This window comes from Cottoperca gobio, chromosome 24 (genome assembly GCF_900634415.1).
Source record: "Cottoperca gobio chromosome 24, fCotGob3.1, whole genome shotgun sequence".
NCBI lineage: Eukaryota > Metazoa > Chordata > Actinopteri > Perciformes > Bovichtidae > Cottoperca > Cottoperca gobio.
In genome coordinates, this window is record NC_041378.1 from 13,054,002 (window position 1) to 13,074,894 (window position 20,893).

The following is a 20,893-nucleotide window of genomic DNA, read 5'->3' on the forward strand; positions in this document are numbered from 1 at the left end:
GACTGAACATAAAATAAACATGTATATGATGAATGTACAATATGAGCTTTATGAGTGAAGGTAATTCCAGCCATGTCCATGTTTCACATTTGAAGAATTTACAGTCTCATATTGTTTCATGCTGTATATCTACTTCCTATCTCAAGCTTCGTTGGACCCCTCACTCTGAATCAGACCCGGCTGGAAGTATTCTCATTTCTACTCTTTGTTCTTCCCAGATCCGATGGACCAAGACAGCCGGCAGTGTGTCGGACCGCTTCCAGGACTCCAGTGTGTTCAACGAGACGTTGCACATTGCAAAGATCCTGAGGACGCAGGGAGGTCGCTACTACTGCAAGGCTGAGAACGGACTTGGATCCCCTGCCATCAAGTCCATCAGGGTGGACGTCTACTGTAAGTGTTACGATACAAACATGTTTCTCTCTGTTATTAATCTTTCCTCCTGTTTTACAAAGAGGCAGACTGAAAAGGTTTGTCTGTGATATTGTGTGAAGAACTGGTCACGGTGTCGCTTTGTCTCCTTCCTAATTCTCTGCGAGGACAAATTTCCGACAGCCATGACCCGGAAAAGGTTTATGCATCAAGGTCAGTCTCTTTGCAGTGTAGTAAAACACATTACAGTGCAGCTTCCAGCACAGTTACATTTTAAATGGTAGCCAGTGTATATACTTTAGTATTAAATCAAAGTGATGGAAAGGAATTATGTGAAATGAAACAAGTGCTGGGATGTTATTTTGCCTGAAATGTTTTACATTTCTTAGATAACAGATATATCAACCTCTGACAGCTGCAGCACAGACGTTTAGTGCTGATCAGTGGGTAACAACATGAAACCTCATAGCTCAATATAGCAATGTTTATGAAAAATGAATATGTATTTAGATGTAGAGCATCCAAAGAGACCCCTGCGCTCTCCTGAGAATGCTAATTAAGCAAAAAACGCTTTTATTATCCTGCCGCAGTCAACCTTTCTATTTTTAAAGTATCTGTACGACAAACGGTGAAGGCTCATTTGCATTCATCAAAGAGAACAGTGATTTAGTGTTATTGTTTTCATTGATCGGGCATCGATCGTCCTATTTCTTCTCACGAGTGGTTGCAGAATGGCGAGGCAGTGGAGTCGCCGCTCTTCCATCGCAGCCGGACCCTCCAGCAAGCTGGAGTTTGTATCAAACATACGTAGGTGTGTTGTAATTGACTTTATCAAGGGAATATCTGTAGTCTTACTGTTGTCAGCTGCAAAAAACTCAAGTTTCAACTACATTTAAAATCAAGTCTATGGTGCCGCTGAAAGATCTTAAATGTTCCCTCTCCTGCTTCAGTCTCTGCTCCCTCCGTAGCGCTCAATCCCGGCTTTGTTTTATATGCCAAGCTGGAAAGTAAAAAACGTTCCATCTAATCTAATATAAATCTAATGTAATCGATTCCCTCTCCCTCTTAATTTGTTGCCAAACATCCTATTTTCAGTCACGGAGCAAAAAAATGAGGTTGTGGAGCAAAACATACTCAGCATTAAATAAGACTCTCTTGAGATCTGTCCGGTCCTCGACACGTCTCCAGTAAAGCTTGCGTTCATTTGATGCATTGTAGAGGGACAGCACTGGCCTCTTTCTAATATGGGCCTCTCCTCTCCTCTGCCCATTTTTCTTTCCTGTCTCTGTTTTATTATTTCCCCATCTTTGTATTTGTTTATTTGGACAGACACGAGAAAAAGGTTGTTCAATTGAAACTTGTTTAGTTTGCTTCTTGAAGGCCTTAGCGGAGCAGCGGAGCAAGGGCTGAATGTATCTCGGTAGCTGACAGTCAGAGGCCTTGTTCCCTCCGTGCACCATTTCACCTTGGCTGCACTAAAGAGCCGGAGGAGCAGACGTGGAATGAAGCCAGATAACACACCAGAGACAGTCCAAAGGATAATCAGAGAGCGCGGATCCTCATTTTGAGGTCAGCGTTTCCATGTTTGATGCACTGAAATTGCACACAATTTTATGTGTCAAAAACAAGATAGGATTTTTTCTGCCCTTGGCTGAAGTTCACATGTTAAAGCAGCAAAGAGACAGACCATAGCCCCCTTTCAGACGTGCACTGCAACCTTGAAATTATCTATACATTTCCCGGAGGAGTTTTATGTGAGAACACAAATGTCCAAATCATTTGTACCGCACGTCACACGGACTTTAACCTATCAGCTCCCTCGTACAAAGTCCGTGTAATGTCTGACCCCTCTTTTTCATATACGATCACATCATCTTTTCTGTCACGTGGATTGTCTATGTTGTATTTTTACGATGTTGTTTATTCTGTACACACGACATCTGTTGCACGTCTTGCCTGTCCTGGGAGAGGGATCACTCCTCAGTTGCTCTCCCTTTCAGTGTGGGGGTTCTTTTGGGGAGTTTTTCCTTGTGCGGTGCAACGGTCTTAAGGACAGATGGAAGAAGGTTGCCCTCTGAGACAAATGTGTAATTTGTGATATTGGGCTATATAAATACATTTAATTTGAGTATGTAAGTTCATTGTGCAACTATTTGCGCAAAATAAATCCATCTATAAATGTATAATGTGTGTATATTACATATACTGCACATATTTAACTATACTATACTTATATTATATACTACACACACCGCAAATCCGATTTGCACTTCAGGATTGAATACATATATCATATATAAAATATGTATTTTAGACATACATAGAAAGTAAAAGAGTAATATACCAGTATGTTTATATAGTGGGGTAATGCAGTAATACAGTAATATAATCTACTAACATGCACTTGAACACGAATACATTGAAAAATGTAGAAAAACAAAACTTAAATATTGAATAAATTAGGATTATTAAGCAGACATGTTTTTTACACAGTAGCGTTTTAAATTAATATCCAGATGATGTCCTCTGGCCTTGTAACACAGTATGTGTGTACTTCTTTAGCTAGCGTTGTGCTTTATTGCAGCAAAAGCACATCATTCCTCCAGAGCAATGTTACAGCTGTCCCCTGGGGGTGAATTTAATTGATGGGCCTCTGCAGTACATGCTATTTTTAGTGGTTTGCAGCTACGATTTTTTAATTAGTATTAAAATTGGTGTTTTGCAGCTGGACCTCCCAGCAACAACAGCACCTTGAATTGGGTTGGCTGTCTCTTTCAGATGTATCTTGCACGTGTGTCTCTGTTCATATCACTCTGTTTAAGTCTTAGAAACAACATTGGCAGTTAAATTTGACTGCAAAGTGAAGATTCTCTACATACCAGACACAGGTCTCCAGAAAGTTTACATTAAGAGGCTTATAACCTGAATCATCTTTCTACAGTTGCTTCCTTGGTTCTCCGTTGAGAGCATTTATCTGCTTCTGGAATCAAGGGGCTTTACATTAATAATAATACAAACATTAGAGATCTTATTTGGATATGCACCTTTATTACATCAACTTGTGCTCAACACCCCCTCCTTCATAAAGCCTGACTTACTTTCAACACAATGAAATGAAGGAAATAAAAAAAGTCTAATTACAGACAGACAGACAGACAGACAGACAGACAGACAGACAGACAGACATAGATAGACAGACAGACAGACAGACAGAAGACAGACAGACAGACAGACAGACAGACAGACAGACAGATAGACAGACAGACAGACAGACAGAAGACAGACAGATAGACAGACAGACATAGATAGACAGACAGACAGACAGAAGACAGACAGACAGACAGACAGGCAGGTAGGCAGACAGACAGGCAGGCAGGCAGGCAGACAGACAGACAGGCAGGCAGACAGACAGACAGAAAGACAGATAGACAGACAGAAAGACAGACAGACAGACAGACAGACAGACAGAAAGACAGCAAATGTTCTGTAGAATTGACTGTGTGCAGCAGATGTAAACAGAAAGGGGTAATTAATGGTAATGTCTGACCTATGCAGCCCAGAGGAGCTGATATTAGCTACATAGCCAGCTCAAAGCTAATGTATTTACAAAGCTATGAAGTCCATCTAAGCACATTTTATACCTGCTGACACTTCAGTTGTGTTTATCTGCAGTTAGGTCTGTGGGGAAGGTCCGCTGCAAAGTTAATAAAGAACCTTGCCCAACTCCTACACTGATCGATTTTAAGCTTAAGATGCTTACTTCTTTTTCCTACAGGGGAGTCGTTTCAGTGTTTTCATTTAATTTCAGCTGCATTAATTTTGCTGCAGCATCTAATGTTTCATTGAGTGACTGATCGAAGAGGGCTTAAGAGTTCTGCAGGGCCAGCTTATTGTAGGCTCAGAGAGTTCATTGACCATGGCCAGCACAATATTTCTAAAATAGAGTTGGAGAGGTGGCGGCCAGGAGAAAAGGTCAACGAAGTGACTGACCAAAAAACAAGGGAAGAGTTCAAGGGCATGACATATTGTTATTTACAGCATGTTGCTAATGCATTTACACCAGTAATAACCAGTCACCAGTTTTCAAAACACATACTTTCAACATTGATATATTAAATGGTGCTGAAATGCTAAAAATATCGAATCAAAAAATCATCACTAGCAATTTTTGATAATTGATTAAGTCACTCACCAAGTGTCTGGATTTGCAGCTTTTCTGAGTTTTATATTGTTTGTTGGACAAACCAAGCAATTTAAAGACATCACCTTGGTCTCTGTGAACCTGTGATTGTGTAGACGAAATTATTCAAATGATTTAAATGAAAAAATAATCATTGATTGCAACCCTGATATTAATCTTCTGAATGAATCTCGCACAACACCCCTTCCCACCGATGAACAATACAATCATCAAGTCAATTATTGGGAGGTGGTCAAATTAACGTGCAGAGAGTGAAACAGAAGGACTTCAGCTGATGGACAAATGGAAAACCAATTGCTGTTCCTCAAACCTGCTCAGCCCAGGTCAGCAAATACTGTACAGGTTGTGATAAAAGACCACTTCAACAACTCACTTTAAAATGCTCTGAATAAGCCTGGCGACACTGAATAAATTGAGATGCAGTGCGGAGAAGAAAAAAAAAAACACAAAGCCAAGTTTTTTCTGGAGTTCACAGGAAATAAGAAAGCACTTTGTACCGTTTGTCCATATGCTAATGTTGTGCAGAGGATATTATTGTTGTCTGCCTTGTCAGCCAGTGCCAGTTTGTCAGCGGCTGTGAAATATTAAGAATCAGGGGACGCATATATTGTGAAAAAGCAACTCACTGGACTGTAGATATCCCTTTACTGAAGCTTTCACACACCCTCACTCCTCCCTGATTTTTCTCACTACCTTCTCTCAAAAGAAGGATTAGAATAAGACAATAGCCTGCTTTCTCTGTGTTATCTGTAGAAGGACTTACATAGCCCTGACTCCACACTGTCGGTGAAGAAGCCAGAGAATTTAAATCAGGATACCGTGTGTTTGTCAGCACATGAGCTTGAGTCTGAGCTTGAATCGTTTTCTGGCAGCAGCAGCAGCGTTCATCTAGATTTGAGACGTGTGAATGTGTGTGTCCATTTCTTTGTGTGCTCATGCGTACAAGGTGAAACAAAAATAGAGATTGCCCATTGGGTTCAAGCACATGCTTATGCATCAACACACTCTCCACCAGCGAGGTCCTGACTCACACACATGTGCAAAGGCTTAACTTGTCTTGGCATACGCCTCCTCAGCTTTGCAGCAGCGTGCGGTGCGAGGCCGACTTGGGGAAGTGTAACTGCTTTATGTTTGGTCTTCCATCGATGGAGTTCATGAAGCAGCTCAAACAGCGGCGGATGGTGTGTGTTTAGTGGCCATGCTGGCTTTCTTTTATCCAGTAGGTCAGTATAACTGGCACTTCCTATCTCATCAGGTGTCCAATTCATGCTGCCCTGCTGCAAGGTGACTGAGTACATGTTTAGAGCAAGAGGACAGAGAGTCACAGAATCACAGAACATGGTGATACAAATTTAGTTTAGGCTGAGGTTTAGTTTAGGTTTAGTCTGTCTGTCTGTCTGTCTGTCTGTCTGTCTATCTATCTATCTATCTATCTATCTATCTATCTATCTATCTATCTATCTCTCTATCTCTCTATCTATATATCTATCTATCTATCTATCTATCTATCTATCTATCTATCTGTCTGTCTGTCTGTCTGTCTATCTGTCTGTCTGTCTGTCTGTCTGCCTGCCTGTCTGCCTGTCTGTCTGTCTGTCTGCCTGCCTGCCTGCCTGCTTGCCTGTCTGTCTGTCTGTCTGTCTGTCTGTCTGTCTATCTTATCCCTTCATTACTGGTATTTGCACCCTGTGCTTGTATTTATAAAGCTTGGAGAGGCGTTAAGTGACAGTTGGAAGAAGCAGGTTCAATAGGTAGAGTTATGATTCAGATTGAAGGTGGATATAAATTGCTAACTGGTAGACCATCTATAGGCTATCTGCAGGCTATACAGTAAAGCTTCATGGAAGAAATGATAGGTGATCCATCCACGCTTATCCTATGTACGGTCAGGGGGATTGAAGCCTATCCCAGCATGCACTGTTCGCCAACCCCTGCCCTCCTCGGTTACTGTTGCTACCTCATTCATGATAATGGTAACAGATTTACCACTTTGTTTTTTAAACAACCGGTCCTCGACTTTAGACATTGGCTTAAATTACAATCAGCTGTAGCTAGCTAACTATTTGAGCTAACATAAGCTACATGACTTGGTTGAAAACGTCACCAGCTTTTTAACATTTCCACTGACCAGTTAGCTATACTTGGCTTTTTAAACAGTGTTTTTACTCTTTAAATGTTACAGGAGAAAGATTTAGGGTAAAACATAATGCTATCCTGGGAAACTTAGCGGTGTAAAGAGCAAGTTGTGAACAAGGATTTCTTTACGAAACCTGTAACCCCACACACTAATGTAGTTGATTGATGATAAGCTCCTTGGCCTTGGAAGTAACTCTTAGCATTTTCCCTCGCTACCCTATTCACACTGCTTCAACTTGTGCAGCCATCCAAAGCTTGACAGACCTATCGTGCATAGCTACAGTTCCTTAGCTATGATTGGATCATGGCTGTTTTAGGGAGGGCTTTAGCGAACAGTTAATTCTCCCAACCTGATCATTATTTGGACTGTTAAACACACAGGTTTGAAAAAATAAATAACGCATGGGTCTGTCATAATTCTTATAACACCCATTTGGAGCTTATTCCATGCTCTTTAAAATTAAATTCAAGCTATACGAAACCTCTCATGACATCTTCATCATCAATTTTGGCATTAACAACGGAGTATTGTGCCAGAAAATGCCTAAGGAAAACCTTGGTATCTCAGAATGATGTGATCATATGACACAAGGTGATATATTATACAATCTTCTGAAAAGATCCCATAATGTATGTAAACAAAGATATACGTGCAGCGCCTCTTAAGTGCTTTTGGATGTAAATGACCTGCTGTGATGAATGGTGTGATACAGCCACGGTGAGTTATCTGAGCCTTGTTTGAATCAGGACAGAATGAATCAGCACATTATGTGTACATTATGTAAATGTTTGCTGGTTTGGTTAATGGAGGTAAAGCCAGTTCACGACTGCCCATTACTCTTTCAAGGACTTGCTCTGGGGAGGGGCCCTTAATCAGAGTAGTGGAGTCAACCTCATCTCCTGCCCCTGTTTTTCTCCCCATGAAGAGCCTAAAACATACTAGTGTGCTTACGTTGTGTATGCTAATTAGATTTTCCTGTGCAGAATTTCATTATTATCTGTTTTTTAACATTTCCTCTCCGGTAGAGGAAAGGCCACGGATGATTTACTGACAAGTTATTACTTATCTTTTTTTCGCCAGTAAGTTCGGATATAGACAACAATATGCAAATTGTAAGATACGGCCATACAACATCAACATAGTATAATGGTACACAGTGTGTGTGTGTGTGTGTGTGTGTGTAATCTCACCAACCCTTGGACAAAATACTTCTCGCTTTGTGTGTGTGTTGCTGAGGAGTTGTGCAGTTGTACCATGTGTGAAGTTATTTGGATCAGCGGTTCTGTAGAAAACCCTGTCCGCCCAGCCGGACTTTAGTTATCTGTAAGCTGTAAAAGTGCAGATAGACGCACATTAAAATCCACACAACGGCGCTGCCACGTCTGCTAACGGCCACTATGGGACGTGTCTGTAGGATTTCTTGAACAAAATAGCGCGCCTGTCCGTGCCATTACATTACTGGTGATAGAAATGAAGATGTGTGTGTGTTTAATACGTTGCACGCTTATCCGTCCCGTTATGGTACTGAAGTCTGGGGCGCCACCCTTTAAATGAAGACGTCTCTAAGCGTGTCTGCCAGTCTGAACTTCGACTTTCCTCTAAGTGTTCATCAAACCTGGGCCTGCACATGTTGAGGCCATAACATTTTCATAGGTGCTTTTGAACTCATGACGCGACTGTACTGTGCATCATGTACATGTTCCGTAAACACGTGCATAGACTTACTTTGAACCCAAGAAGCAGCGGCACGAGCACATCCCGATCTGGCACTGCCCTAGTGAGGAATAATGATCATATCTCCAGCTCTACTCGTTTGAAATACCCAAGATTTATTGAACAAAACAGTATTTAATGACTGCCTGTGAATGATATGATGTAGATTTGAAGAAGTCTCATAAGGATTGAAGTCTTGACATGTTCTAAGGCAAAAGTGTGTGAGGAATATGTTTCAAACAAATACGATGCAGAGCTTTAGTTTGTGTGGTATTACTAAGAAAGACAAAGGAGAAAATAAATGAGATAGTTGTTTACTGAATCTTTTGAGGGTGATATGAGGCGAAAACAAAGAGAATCAGTAATGATTGTAAGATTGTATAAAGTGTAACATCGACAACAGGATGTTGCAGCAGGACATAACGAAGAATATATGAGAGATCATCCAACTGATGCAATTTCAGTTAAAGAAAGAACGTGTTTAACTTAACATGATGGCCAGGAGGGCATGACTGGTACAGTATGATGTCACTGTTGGAGATCATGGTGTCTATAATACAGTGTGCGCTTGTACATCAGACATTACGATTAGGGGTCAAACAAGCGTCAGCCACTTGGTAGCCAGCTTGCTGTCAAGAACAAGGCAGCTCAATGATGTATGAAATATCTAGTTGTGTTCTTAGATACAACAACACAACAGGTGGAATGTCTTCTAAGTCAGGACCTTTTCGTTTTCTGTATTACGCCCAACACACACACGCACATAGACCTTCAATACCCAACACATCCCTCTCAAGCCACTAAGATGCACTTGTTACTCTATTAAAGTCACATAGGATTTCTCTTAATACAGTTATTATGGGCATCACATTAGAAAACAACAAGCGTATGACATTTAAATATAAATGGTGCACTTTTTTGTTTAAATACATTTATTTTACATCATCATTCATGAAATATATACCCTCCTTGGCTCGTCTTAGTCCAAACCAAACCAAACAAAGGAGAAGGTCATTAGGCCGAAACCAGAAAAGAACTCTGTCATGTCGCTGGCGCGTTGCCTCCAACTCTAATGATGGGTTTCTAGGTGTTGTTGTTTAGATCAGTGGTCTGTAGCTTGCTTGTTTTTTCAGGGAGATGAATTAGAGAGGAGATAGGCTGAGGCAGACGGCACTGTCTAAGGGAGAGGATGAAGAGGGGATTCATTACTCCTCACCCCCTAACACACACACACACACACACACACACACACACACACACACACACACTGGACCTCGTTATTATTTCCTCATCTCCGTCACTGGGAGGAAGTGAGGGTTTGCAGGCTCTGCTGTGAGGCTGCTGACATCTGCCCCGTACAATAGCCCGCAAACTTCAATTTGAAGACGCGTTCGCAGCGTTTAGAAAGAACGGCGCGAGAAGCTCACCACACAGCGGAAACTGTTTCCAGGGGACACTAAATAATTATGCACACAGCTGAGACGCTCTTGTTGTCGTCATGGTTTTTGGTTTATGAAGTTATTAAGTTTGCTATCCGTCATTGTGATGGCATGACTCAGATATTATGATAATAAGCAAAAGGCTAATACTACGCTAACAGCAGATATCTGCAATAATATCTGAAAATGCCACCACAATGTTAAAATACGCCAGAACAATGTAATTGATAGCCGACTTCAATAACTTCATAATTCACAAAAGGCAACAACAAGAGCTGCCTGTCCCAGCAGTGTGCATCACTTTTTAGTGTCCCCTTGAAACAGTTTCCGTTGATTTGCGAGCTTCTTGCAGTGCTTTCCGTACATCCTGCACACGTGTCATCAAATTGATGTTTCCGTGTGTCGTCACGTTGGTGAAGATGTTTCTTCATTTGCTTGCATTAAACTCTCAGGGCCCCCGTAGCCCCTCCATTTATCACACATCACACACACATTGGCCTTATACACAGACACCTAGTGTTCCTCCAGAGACAGCATCATTGGAATAGCACTGTCACTGAGGTAGATGGAGGTGCAGCAGTCCTAAGTGAACTGCAGCTTCCTGTACAACACTGATGTGCTCAGCTCTTAAAGCAACAGTTTAAACAGCACAGTTAACGCGCAGGACGACTTCATCAGGCTAGAGGGAAACACCATCCGCTCTCCCAACTTAAACTCCATCTATTTGCATAGTTTTGACTTGAAGGGAAAAGTAGCAATCAAAAGTCTATGAGCTCTGGAGGTTTGTTTATAGCACAAATGAAATGCTTCATTACATCCATACTGCAAATTATCAAAGTCTTTTTAGTTTCTTTTACACATTAGCAGTCAGTGACTTGAGGGGGAAAGTCCACTTTACTATACATTAGAGTATCTTCTTGCAATACTAACAAGACCATTGTCCTCTATATACGTTTAGGCTACACTGCTACCAACAATGTAGCGTCCTGCATTGTTCACAATCACCCCATTAACTCCTTTCTGCATTGCACTTTAATTGGCAGTAATTACACTTAACCAGGCCTCATGGCTGTGGCCTCAGAGAGGGAGTTAGTTACCATTACCTTAATGCTCGATGCATATCCTATGATGGCTTGAGAGAGGGAGAGGGAGAAAGAGAGGAGTGTGTGTGTGTGTGTGTGTGTGTGTGTGTGTGTGTGTGTGTGTGTGTGTGTGTGTGTGTTTATGTGTGGTATGTAAGAAGGAGATTGTATAGAGAACGAGAGAGCAAAGAAGCTTTCTCTCCCCTCCCCCAGAAGAAATTTAAGTTCAAGTTAACGCAGAAATGTGGAAATGTTCTATGAATAATTCAGGAGTTGTTACACAGTACCACATAGGCATGCCAAACAGCAGCATGGCAGGGGTGGTGAGTTGCCCTTTACAAACCTTAACCCAACTTGTCCAAACTCCCCCTCACTGTGTTCCTGGCAGGGGCAGAGTATTAGTCTATATTAAGTCCCTTTCCAGTATATTAAAGCAGTTGTTTTGACCTCTGGCAAACCGACCCGCTGATAAATTCTAAACTTTTAATATTAAAACCTGGATGGGGAGTTGTGTAATGAATTGTACGCAATACACACACACACACACACACACACACACACACACACACACACACACACACACACACACACACACACACACACACACACACACACACACACACACATAAAGCGACTTTACCCAATGAACCTGCAATGTTGTAGTATTATGCCACTTCAATGTGGATATTCATTCATGTTCTACGGATACAGCCAGAACAAAAAGAAATTGCTTTGTTAGTGTTTTCATTTAGAGTTTGTATGCCAGTGACTTCATTTCATTACATAAGTAGCTAATTAGGTGTGTTTTCAAAAGCATGTGAGAAATGTTTGGATGTTGTTATCTCTCTTTCATTGCTTTCGCTTCGAGCGTTACATTTGTAATCATTTTATATGAAAAAGACATGGATTAAGTGCCTTTAAGTGCATTCCACAATAGCAATCAGAGGATTGAGTGAATAACCTGTGACACTAACATGAACACAATAATAGGTATTCAACAATGTATTTGAAAACTAATTTTTTAATTGCTTGAAGATTAATGATAACACATTTCCGTATATCATGAAAACATTCGAAATATGTTTATACTTTATATATACATCTACACTTTTACATATGAGGAAGTTTACGTACAAATACAATGATGGACTTATGTCCAAGTGTGTTTTTGATTTACCCGTTGACTGAGTAAATTAGATAAAACATTTTAGCTGAACTGCCTAAATATAGTGAATTTATACAGCAAGCAGGTAGTATTATGCCAAGACATTTACATGAGAATAGCTTCTTATGGACATATCTTATGTAAACAGAGGGACAGTGCTCATTAAAGGACATTTCTGTAAATGTACCAGTTTAGCCCTTTTGGCTCATTTTCCACAAAGATAGCTACGAAAGAACTGGAACAGCAATAGTGTAAAGTACATATAGCAAAGCACAGTTCAGAATGACAGAATAAATACTAAGAAACAATACTTGAAACATAAAACATAGCACGCTTTAGGGTATTTGAATAAATGACGGTCACACGCTTGATTATCTTTTAACCATGATTACACATTAATGAATAAAAGGACGATATGTGTCACAGTGTTGGCAGACTCACTGAGAAAGCTGACTGTCTGAAGGCAGTCCTCCTCATAGGTATGAAACAATCCCCTCTTGCCACAGATTTATAGTATCTATCATCAGTTGTGTTCAGCTTTATAAAAGCACTAAGGCTGTTAATCTAAAACATGTCCTCGCTGACCAAGATCCTGACAAGTGTTTATTCAGCATCGTAAAATTGGGGCAGGACAAACATTTATGTTGTGGCTAGTAGAAAATATATATGTTTAATACTTCAAATGAATACCTTAATCTGGCTATTTGCAGTAATCTGTAGATTAGACCAGGGGTCTTCAACGTTTATCAGGCCAAGGACCCCCAAACTGGTGTAGTGTGGTGCAGGGACCCCCTACTGTATATATTTTACAGAAGAGGCTTGAAGAGGTCCGTGCGACGGGGGGGTGCGTGGCGCAAATTTATTTCAGTTCACCCCTCTCCTTTCCTCCACTCTGTCTCTGACTGTAAGTGTGTGTCGCCACCCTTTGCAAAGTACAGCGGAGGAGGGAATGTGAATGCGCAAAGCAACAAAAACAAATTTGCAGTACCTCTGCGGACCCCCTGGGGGTCGCGGACCCCCTGTTGAAGAACTATGGATTAGACTATTACTATTAGTGGATTTTTTCCCGAGGCTTATGTGCACTTTTATAATCAGTCATAAAATATCATAATAAACACGCGATACCAATCAGCGTTGGATCATGTTTACGTTACCATTTTTATTATGTGGCTAGATGCTGCATGATGTGTCCAGTCACTGTCTTTGTGTTTCTCAACATAGAGATGTATGTTACGCTGCAGCATCCAGATATCACACACACACACACACACACACTGAATGAGCTTCTCCCGGGATTCTCTCCTCTCCCTCCTTTCATTCTCCCCCGACAGCTCACGCTCGTCTCTCATGTCTCGGAGAATGATATTCAGCTTACTGAGATATCTCTGTTACACAGGCACCATCGTCAGAGTGGACTTATTGCAGGAATAGATGCATCATGCCCTCGCCCAACCTCCAAACACATCCATCCGCCACCACAATCACACTTTAGTATGAAGCAACAGCTGACACCAAATAGATACAGCTCGCAGGAGCTGGTTAGTGTGGAGTGCAGCCATGAGATAGAGGTCACTGTTGCCAGTGAGTTGAGAGATGGAGGGAAAGAAAATGTTCTGACAGTAAATTACATGCTGGATTCACATATTCCATCAGAGGCCTCCACATGAGATGGATGTTATATATCACCACGGCGGCTTATTAACCTTTTAACCCACATAAATGAAATGCATTAAAGCGCGCCATTCAGCAAACGGAAATTACAGGACATCTCGATCATGTTTTATTTGTGCTGTCTTATTTGATGTAGTGTGTTTACACATTGTAAACTGATGTCGCATGTTGCAAATTGTAGGTCTTCTTACAGTGTATTAATCACATGCATTATGTATCATGCCAAAACCCTCACTGCCCATTATCTCAATTCCTTATTTATCAGAGGCTATTATTTAAAAACAAACAGCTAAAACAATCACACAAATCAAATATCCGCATGAACAGACACCTTTTAATCTGATCGGAGAAAGAAATGATCCTCTTCTTGCTTTATGTGGAGGTGGTTCTACCTTTTTTTTAGGATTTACTTTCAAACTCTAAAATGCTTCTAAAAAAAAAAGAGGCTTGAAGGTGAGGTCATTCACAGTACAGGCTGCCAAGTAATAACTTCCCTAGTCGCTAATGCCTCATGCCCATATTTCTACAAAAAAAACGAGCGCGAAAGAGAGCAAGTCACCCTTATTTGGAATGAGTGCAGGAGACAGCCGATATACTGTATCACCGCCTCATGAACCCTCTATCTTGATAGCAGGCGTGTAGAAGTTTGTACATGCTTTCGACCCTCCTTTTCCTCCCTTTTGTCTCTGTTTCCCTCTGACCACGACCCCTTCTCTCTTCCGCGCTGTCTCTCCCTATCCTTTGGCACACAAATTAAAGCAAATAGCTTCTCTTTGACAAAACAGGGCTGTTTTTACTCATGAAAGGCATCACACAAAAGGTCATTCAGGTCAGCGGCTCCTGCTGGTAATCAAGCTGGGACGGTGATAAGGTGAAATTAATCGCGGGCCTCTGTCGCTCACGGCTGACAACCTGGGAGCCATATAGGTGTTCTCTTCCCAGGTGACTTTGACAGATCCGACGGAGAGAGTGAAAGACTTCAAAGCCAAGCAAAAAAAAAAAAAAAGTAAAAACTTGCATTAGATTAACACCCGAAAGACTGTGTGTGTGTGTGTGTGTGTGTGTGTGTGTGTGTGTGTGTGTGTGTGTGTGTGTGTGTGTGTGTGTGTGTGTGTCTGTGTGTGTGTGTGTGTGTGTGTGTGTGTGTGTGTGTGTGTGGGTGGCTGGGGGCGGAAAGATTGAGTGAGGTAATGTGTGTGAGTTTTTGTGCAGGTTCTTTTTTTTTAGGCACTGGGGGTGGGGGACATGAAAGGAAGGAGCAAAGGTTTGATGTGATAATGAAGCACCTTCTTTAATCCTCGTCTCCTCTTTTATCCAAACCACTCACTGCCTATTTGTCCAACAAATGTTTTGCCAGGCATACAAAGCAGAAATCTCCATTCTGTTATTCAAACGGGAATATAAACGTCTTCAGGTTTTGTTCAAGTTTTTTTTCCCACTTGAGAGAATAAAAAGATTTAAGATAAACTGAATAGCTTTTTTTACCCGCTTGTCTTTTGAGACCTCCTCACATACGCAATGTGTCTGGCGTTTACGCTGCTCCCGTGTCTTAATATCAAAGAAACCCAGAGCTTTGAGACTTGTCAAGGTTGGCAGGAGTGAGCAGGAGTGATGCTAAGGTTAGCTCGCTGGAGCATTTAGCTGTACATGGGCAGATTTACCGGCCTGTGAACCCATAAACCTGCAATTACAAACCCTAACAACTCTGGCGCAGGCGGCCTGTACACCGCAGTTTTCCTCTGGGCCCGGGGATTTAAGCTTCACAATCAGTCAAGCGTGACTTCAGCAGCTAATTGCACAAGAGTGACACGCACACACACACGCACACGCACATGCACACACACACACACACGCACACGCACACAACATCCTTACGGGGGGAAAGACTGATGGTGTAGGTGGAATTTTGTTTGAAATTCATCAAATTTTAATCCAGTGCGTTCATTTCCATATTTCCATATTTATCTCTTTGCGCTCCTAGCATCCACTTCCTCTCTGCATATCATTTTGGCCCTATTAATAGCTCAAACCGCTCCTTTACCTAATACACTCTTGTCACCACAAGGAAAGAAAGAAAAAAGACAGCATCCTATCAGGTCCACTGCTTAAAGACACGATTCTCGCAAGGCAGATAGGGTTGTCAATGAATCACTCTATTCCTGCCACAGTTGGTAAATTGACTGTTTGAAGCAGGAAACAGATGAGGGGGAAGCTGGGGAGAGTCACACAGATAAGATGTGGGATTCATACTCTCCTCCTCCTCTCTATAATGAATCAGTGTATTTACTTAGCAATCTGCGCCTCTAAAACGGCCCTGCAATCGCTCTGTCTTCTCCGGAGCGTTATCACCCCCGCCCCTGTTTCTCCCCAACCCCCCCAAAGGTAATTGCTCTTACCTGAGACACTGTAATGGATCCTGGATGAAGTATTGACCGCTGCTAGATTTTGATTAAGGGGCTGTAGGGCAGAACATGTCTTTAATGAAACTGAGGAATCAGCATTCTCTGCCTGGTGCGTTCGAGGCTGGTTGCTGTGCAGTGTGGCCCGCAGGCACCTTGATTAGGACCTGATCCTCAGCAAATCCAGAGGTGGGCCACAGCTACTGAATTAAAAGCAATGAATTCATCCATTAATAATACCTAAGGCGTGTGTAGTTTTTCTCTGGAGGCTTATAATCGTTAAAGATTTGGGTATTCATTTACTGTAAGCGGTTTGCACATGCCGGCTCTCTCCATCACTCAATCATCCACCTTGTTGCTCACTCACTGATGCACTAACTCACTCATTAATACACTCAATCGCTTTCCCCTTCATATGCAAAAGGTCAGCCTTTATCAGTTCGAATTTTAGCATCAGGGATAACTTGCATTAGCTTCCTTCATCCTCTCCTTTAAATTGCCTTTTTGCTCGTGTTCAAAACTGATTGCATCTCGGACGGAGATGAAAGGGGAACAGCTAGCTCCCCACGTTCTTTGAGCGTGCAAATGGACATAATCTAAAAGGGGGAGTATTAGCATGCTAAAAGACACCGCAGCTATGATGAACACCATTTGCCAAGGCTTAATGCGATAGCCGGGTAAGATGATTAACTTTGAATCCATTTAATCAACCACGAGCACTTTCTCAAATAACCAAGCGCTGTGGTAACACTTCCCTCGTATCTTTTGGGAAATGAGTAGAGTAACAGACGTGTAAAATCACACAGAGCCTAAATCAGACATTGTTCTTTGAAGTATCGGCCGTCGAATATCATTTTGTGAGCTGTATTTTGTCATCCTCGCTGATGTTTGCAGCTCACAATGTAGTGCGACTTGGAACACAGAGCAGCTCCCTCATTGACTGGGAAGTCAATGTGCCCTTGGGCTGCATCCTATTGACTTAAGTAGTTCAAGTAGTTGGCTTCTCACCTCCTTTCCCACATCGACCCCCTGTGTGCATGCTGATAACTGGCCCTCCTAGTGCAATGAGAATTCTGACCCTTTCGGTCAGACCTTCAACCACAATCAAGACGCTGGATTGTATTTGTGTTTACTGATAATACAAAGATTTTAAACCTGATTTGTTTATTATTGCTAGCGCAGCTAAGCAGATATATACTCATGCGTACAACTGTGATCAATGTGACTGATTGATCCGAGGAGTCCTCTTCTCGTAACTAACTCATGCGAGCGGTTTTATTGATAGTGTTTGTTTCTTCTCTCCCAGACCTTGACGACCCGGTGGTGACGGTGCATCAGAGCATAGGAGAAGCTAAGGAACAGTTCTACTATGAGAGGACTGTGTTCCTGCGCTGCGTGGCCAACTCCAACCCGCCTGTGCGCTACAGCTGGCATCGTGGGAGAGAGGTCCTGACGCAGGGCTCAGACAAGGGAGTGGAGATCTATGAGCCGTTTTTCACTCAGGTAAGACAGAATCCAAATCAGACAGAATGGTACTTGCAGAGAAAGATTGTATTCACTAAATCCCACACAGGTAAAAGCTTAAGGATTTGGCAATACTGAGTCTTTTAACATCGCTGTCATGAAGACATGCACGTTTTCCCCTCTCCTGCGCACTACAAAGACAGGATAAATAGGCTGATGCAGAATAGAATAATGTGAAACAACCATAATAAGCTTTTGAAGCCACAGCAAAAGAAGATGACAGTCAGACAATGCTCTCTTCTGAGAGACACGCTCATGACCTGTGGCACCCATCTGTGTGTGACCAAAAGAAGGGGGTAAACCCATCAATCCGGCGTTTTCTATTAAAGCAGTAGAGCAGGGTTACATGTGTATGACTCAATCCTCTCTCGCTATGAGAGGGGTTCTTGTATTACAATGTTTGTAACCAAGATTTGTAATAGAAAGAGTGAGCGAAACAGTTTTGCTGAAACAAAAGATTGTGTTTAAAGCACACTTGTGAATAATCAGCTGATAACCGCCATCTAATAAAAAACTAAAACGATGATCCCTACATGTAAAGTCAACCTATTTTGAGAGCGATGGTCTTATTATTATCACTTGTAATGAGAACTCTGTTGCTTTGTAATTCGGTATATTGAGGCTCATGTTCTGCATATACTTTAAGGCCTTAGACACTACAATTATGTAAATGATGACCTTCATCAACCACTTTTGGCTATGAGTAAGACGTGCAATAACACAAGCACACTGTGTTGTTTTCACAAGATGAGTAGGCTGCAGGAGCTAATTGATGAATCAACGTCTTGTTTCAAAGGTGCCATATTGCAATGTGAAATACAGTAATATATAGCGTTGCTATTTATATTAAGAATACCATTTTGTAGCATTGGGACTGTTTGTTTTTTAGTTTGTTTTTTCATAGCCCTACCCCAAACCCTAACACCACCCCTGTAAGCTATGGGACAGTAGCAGCCGTACTCATTAACCCTATGAAAAGCAATGTGAGTTTCAGTAACCCAGTTTCACAAAGTTACATGCATATTGAGTAATTTCAGACTAAGAAAGATTGGGTTTTCTTCACAATCACTTCTCTCAATTATGGATTTTCTTTACAATTTGGAAATTGAGAAACTTTTCTTAAAAAAAAAAGAGAAAAGAAAGGATCATGTGCAGTCAACAAAGAACTGATTGTGATTGCTCTGTCACTAGTAAGGGAATTTTAGGTTTTGAATTGATTGAGTTAAATGTGATTTGTATGTTAAACAGGGGCGGCAGAGAAATAGACACGCGAGAGAGAAAAAAGAGGCTTAAGAAACAGAGAGAGAGAAAAGGAAGTGAAATTGATGTTTGGCCAAATGGAGAAAGATGGCTTGGAACTAATGGAGTGGGTGAAGGAGGCTGAAGAAGCTGTGCAACTGGGCCTCATCAGACTCTCTTCCCTTCTCCACCCTGCTCTCCATACCTCTTTGCTCCTTCATCCTGCCCTCTATTAAATATTTAATTGGGTCTGAAAATATGAGCACAACACAAAACCCAGAGATTAGCTTTGTGAGAGTCCAACCCCTAATAAATCCTGACTAAACTCCTTGTAATTTGCTCCTATAAATGGCTGATAACATTATTTTTCATCAACATGTCTGAACTTGCCTCAAACATACTTCGAAAATTCAGTTACAAATTCAAAACTGACCAGAATCAAGCCTACGGGGCAAGGTTGAGTCTATTACAGTGCAGGCAGATTTGTGAATTAAATACGCCTCCATACCATCCTCCCTCCATTATTCTTCATTCCAGCTTCATTCCCTTGCACCTTCTCTTCTTCTTTATACCAAATGGGGTTTTTTTTTTTTGTATTCCCACTGTTACTGTTGAAATGCGGAGGTGGCATTTCAGAGTCTGTCCTGTGAGAACCGGGTTATAATTAAGTGAGGCCCAGAGCTGGGCTTTTATTGCACAACTCTGTCCTTTCTGCTGTCTGTTACTTTCTCCTCCACCTCTCTCTCCATAATTTCCCCTCGCAAAGTGCCACAGAATAGGACAATTATGGAAGGTATAATGGAGCCATTTCTCATCCCTCGTCAGATTCCCACCTCTTTACAGCAGGCGATATGTTTTGATGTTTTCTTGCCGTTTGGTGTTCTGTTTGAGCTTGTTATCTAGCTCTTAAGGAAATAACCATTTAAAGTTAGCAACATATTGTTCATCGCCCAACTGAGGCAAACATCACATTTTACTACAGCTCTTTTGTTCAGCTTCCTCTCTCATTTTCTTGGCCCCCATGTAGTCAAGTTAGTAGTTTTCCTGCTGCTAGCATTAAAAATGCCCTCATTTGCATCTTTACTTCCCTACATTTTAGGTTCATCAAGCTGAGTTTGATTCTGTTTCCAAAGACAGATTTTCTCCTGACAGTGACAATGCATTCATCCATAATTTCTTTGCCCTTTACCTACAGCCATAAGTCCCGTTCCCAAAGCTTCTTGTGTACTTGAGCGTTCAATCTTTCCATCAATATGGTCATCAATCCCCCTGTCCAATTCGGTTTAATGTGTTTGTCCTTTCCATTCCTTTCTCTGCCCCTTGCATTTTCTAAATAGATTTTCCTTCCACTCTGCGGATACCCCCCCCCCCCCACCCACCCACCCCTGCTGTGAGAGCTTGCACTCTGAATAACGCGGACCTCATCTCCTGATCTCTGCTCCAAAGCAGCGGAGGTGACAGAGAAATAAAGCTAGAGTAGCGCGGGGTCCATGGCTAATCTAATACAATTAAGTTATCCATGAGCCTCGTTGGATATGAAAGACGTGAGTGATTGCCATGTTGTGTGGACTGCCGCAGAGTATAGCTGACTCATCTTTTAATCCGCTGCCTCCCATCCCACACATTGGAGTCAACCAGATCAAAGGTTCACATCCTCATCATAGCCTCCTGGGCGGGGTTCGCGGTTGACAGGCCCTGCAGGAATCAAACACACATTATAAGTGAGCTAGCCGTTCCCTGCTGAGCCCATCCATATTGCTATAGCTGAATGGTGAAAATACCGCAGGGCAATTGACTGGAGAATAATCCACACGTTAGTATTAAGCAAGTTGACACATTAATTTCCTTTAAAACTACCACCACCATTTTTTACACTGATTTACAGTGATATTCTTGAATTCCGCTACCCTTTCTTTTAATTTTGGGCTTCATTAAAACTGTATACATATTC

At 41.7% G+C, this 20,893-nt stretch overlaps 1 protein-coding gene across 1 annotated transcript in view; it reads left to right on the forward strand.

Moving 5' to 3' along the window:
• The window catches only part of LOC115028845 (MAM domain-containing glycosylphosphatidylinositol anchor protein 2), a 158,925-nt gene that overhangs the window by 61,303 nt on the left and 76,729 nt on the right, over positions 1–20,893 (forward strand). Inside the window, exons 3-4 of the mRNA XM_029462716.1 lie at positions 219–393; positions 17,486–17,682. Of these exons, the coding sequence (XP_029318576.1) occupies positions 219–393; positions 17,486–17,682 (372 nt within the window). The remainder of the gene's footprint in view (positions 1–218; positions 394–17,485; positions 17,683–20,893) is intronic.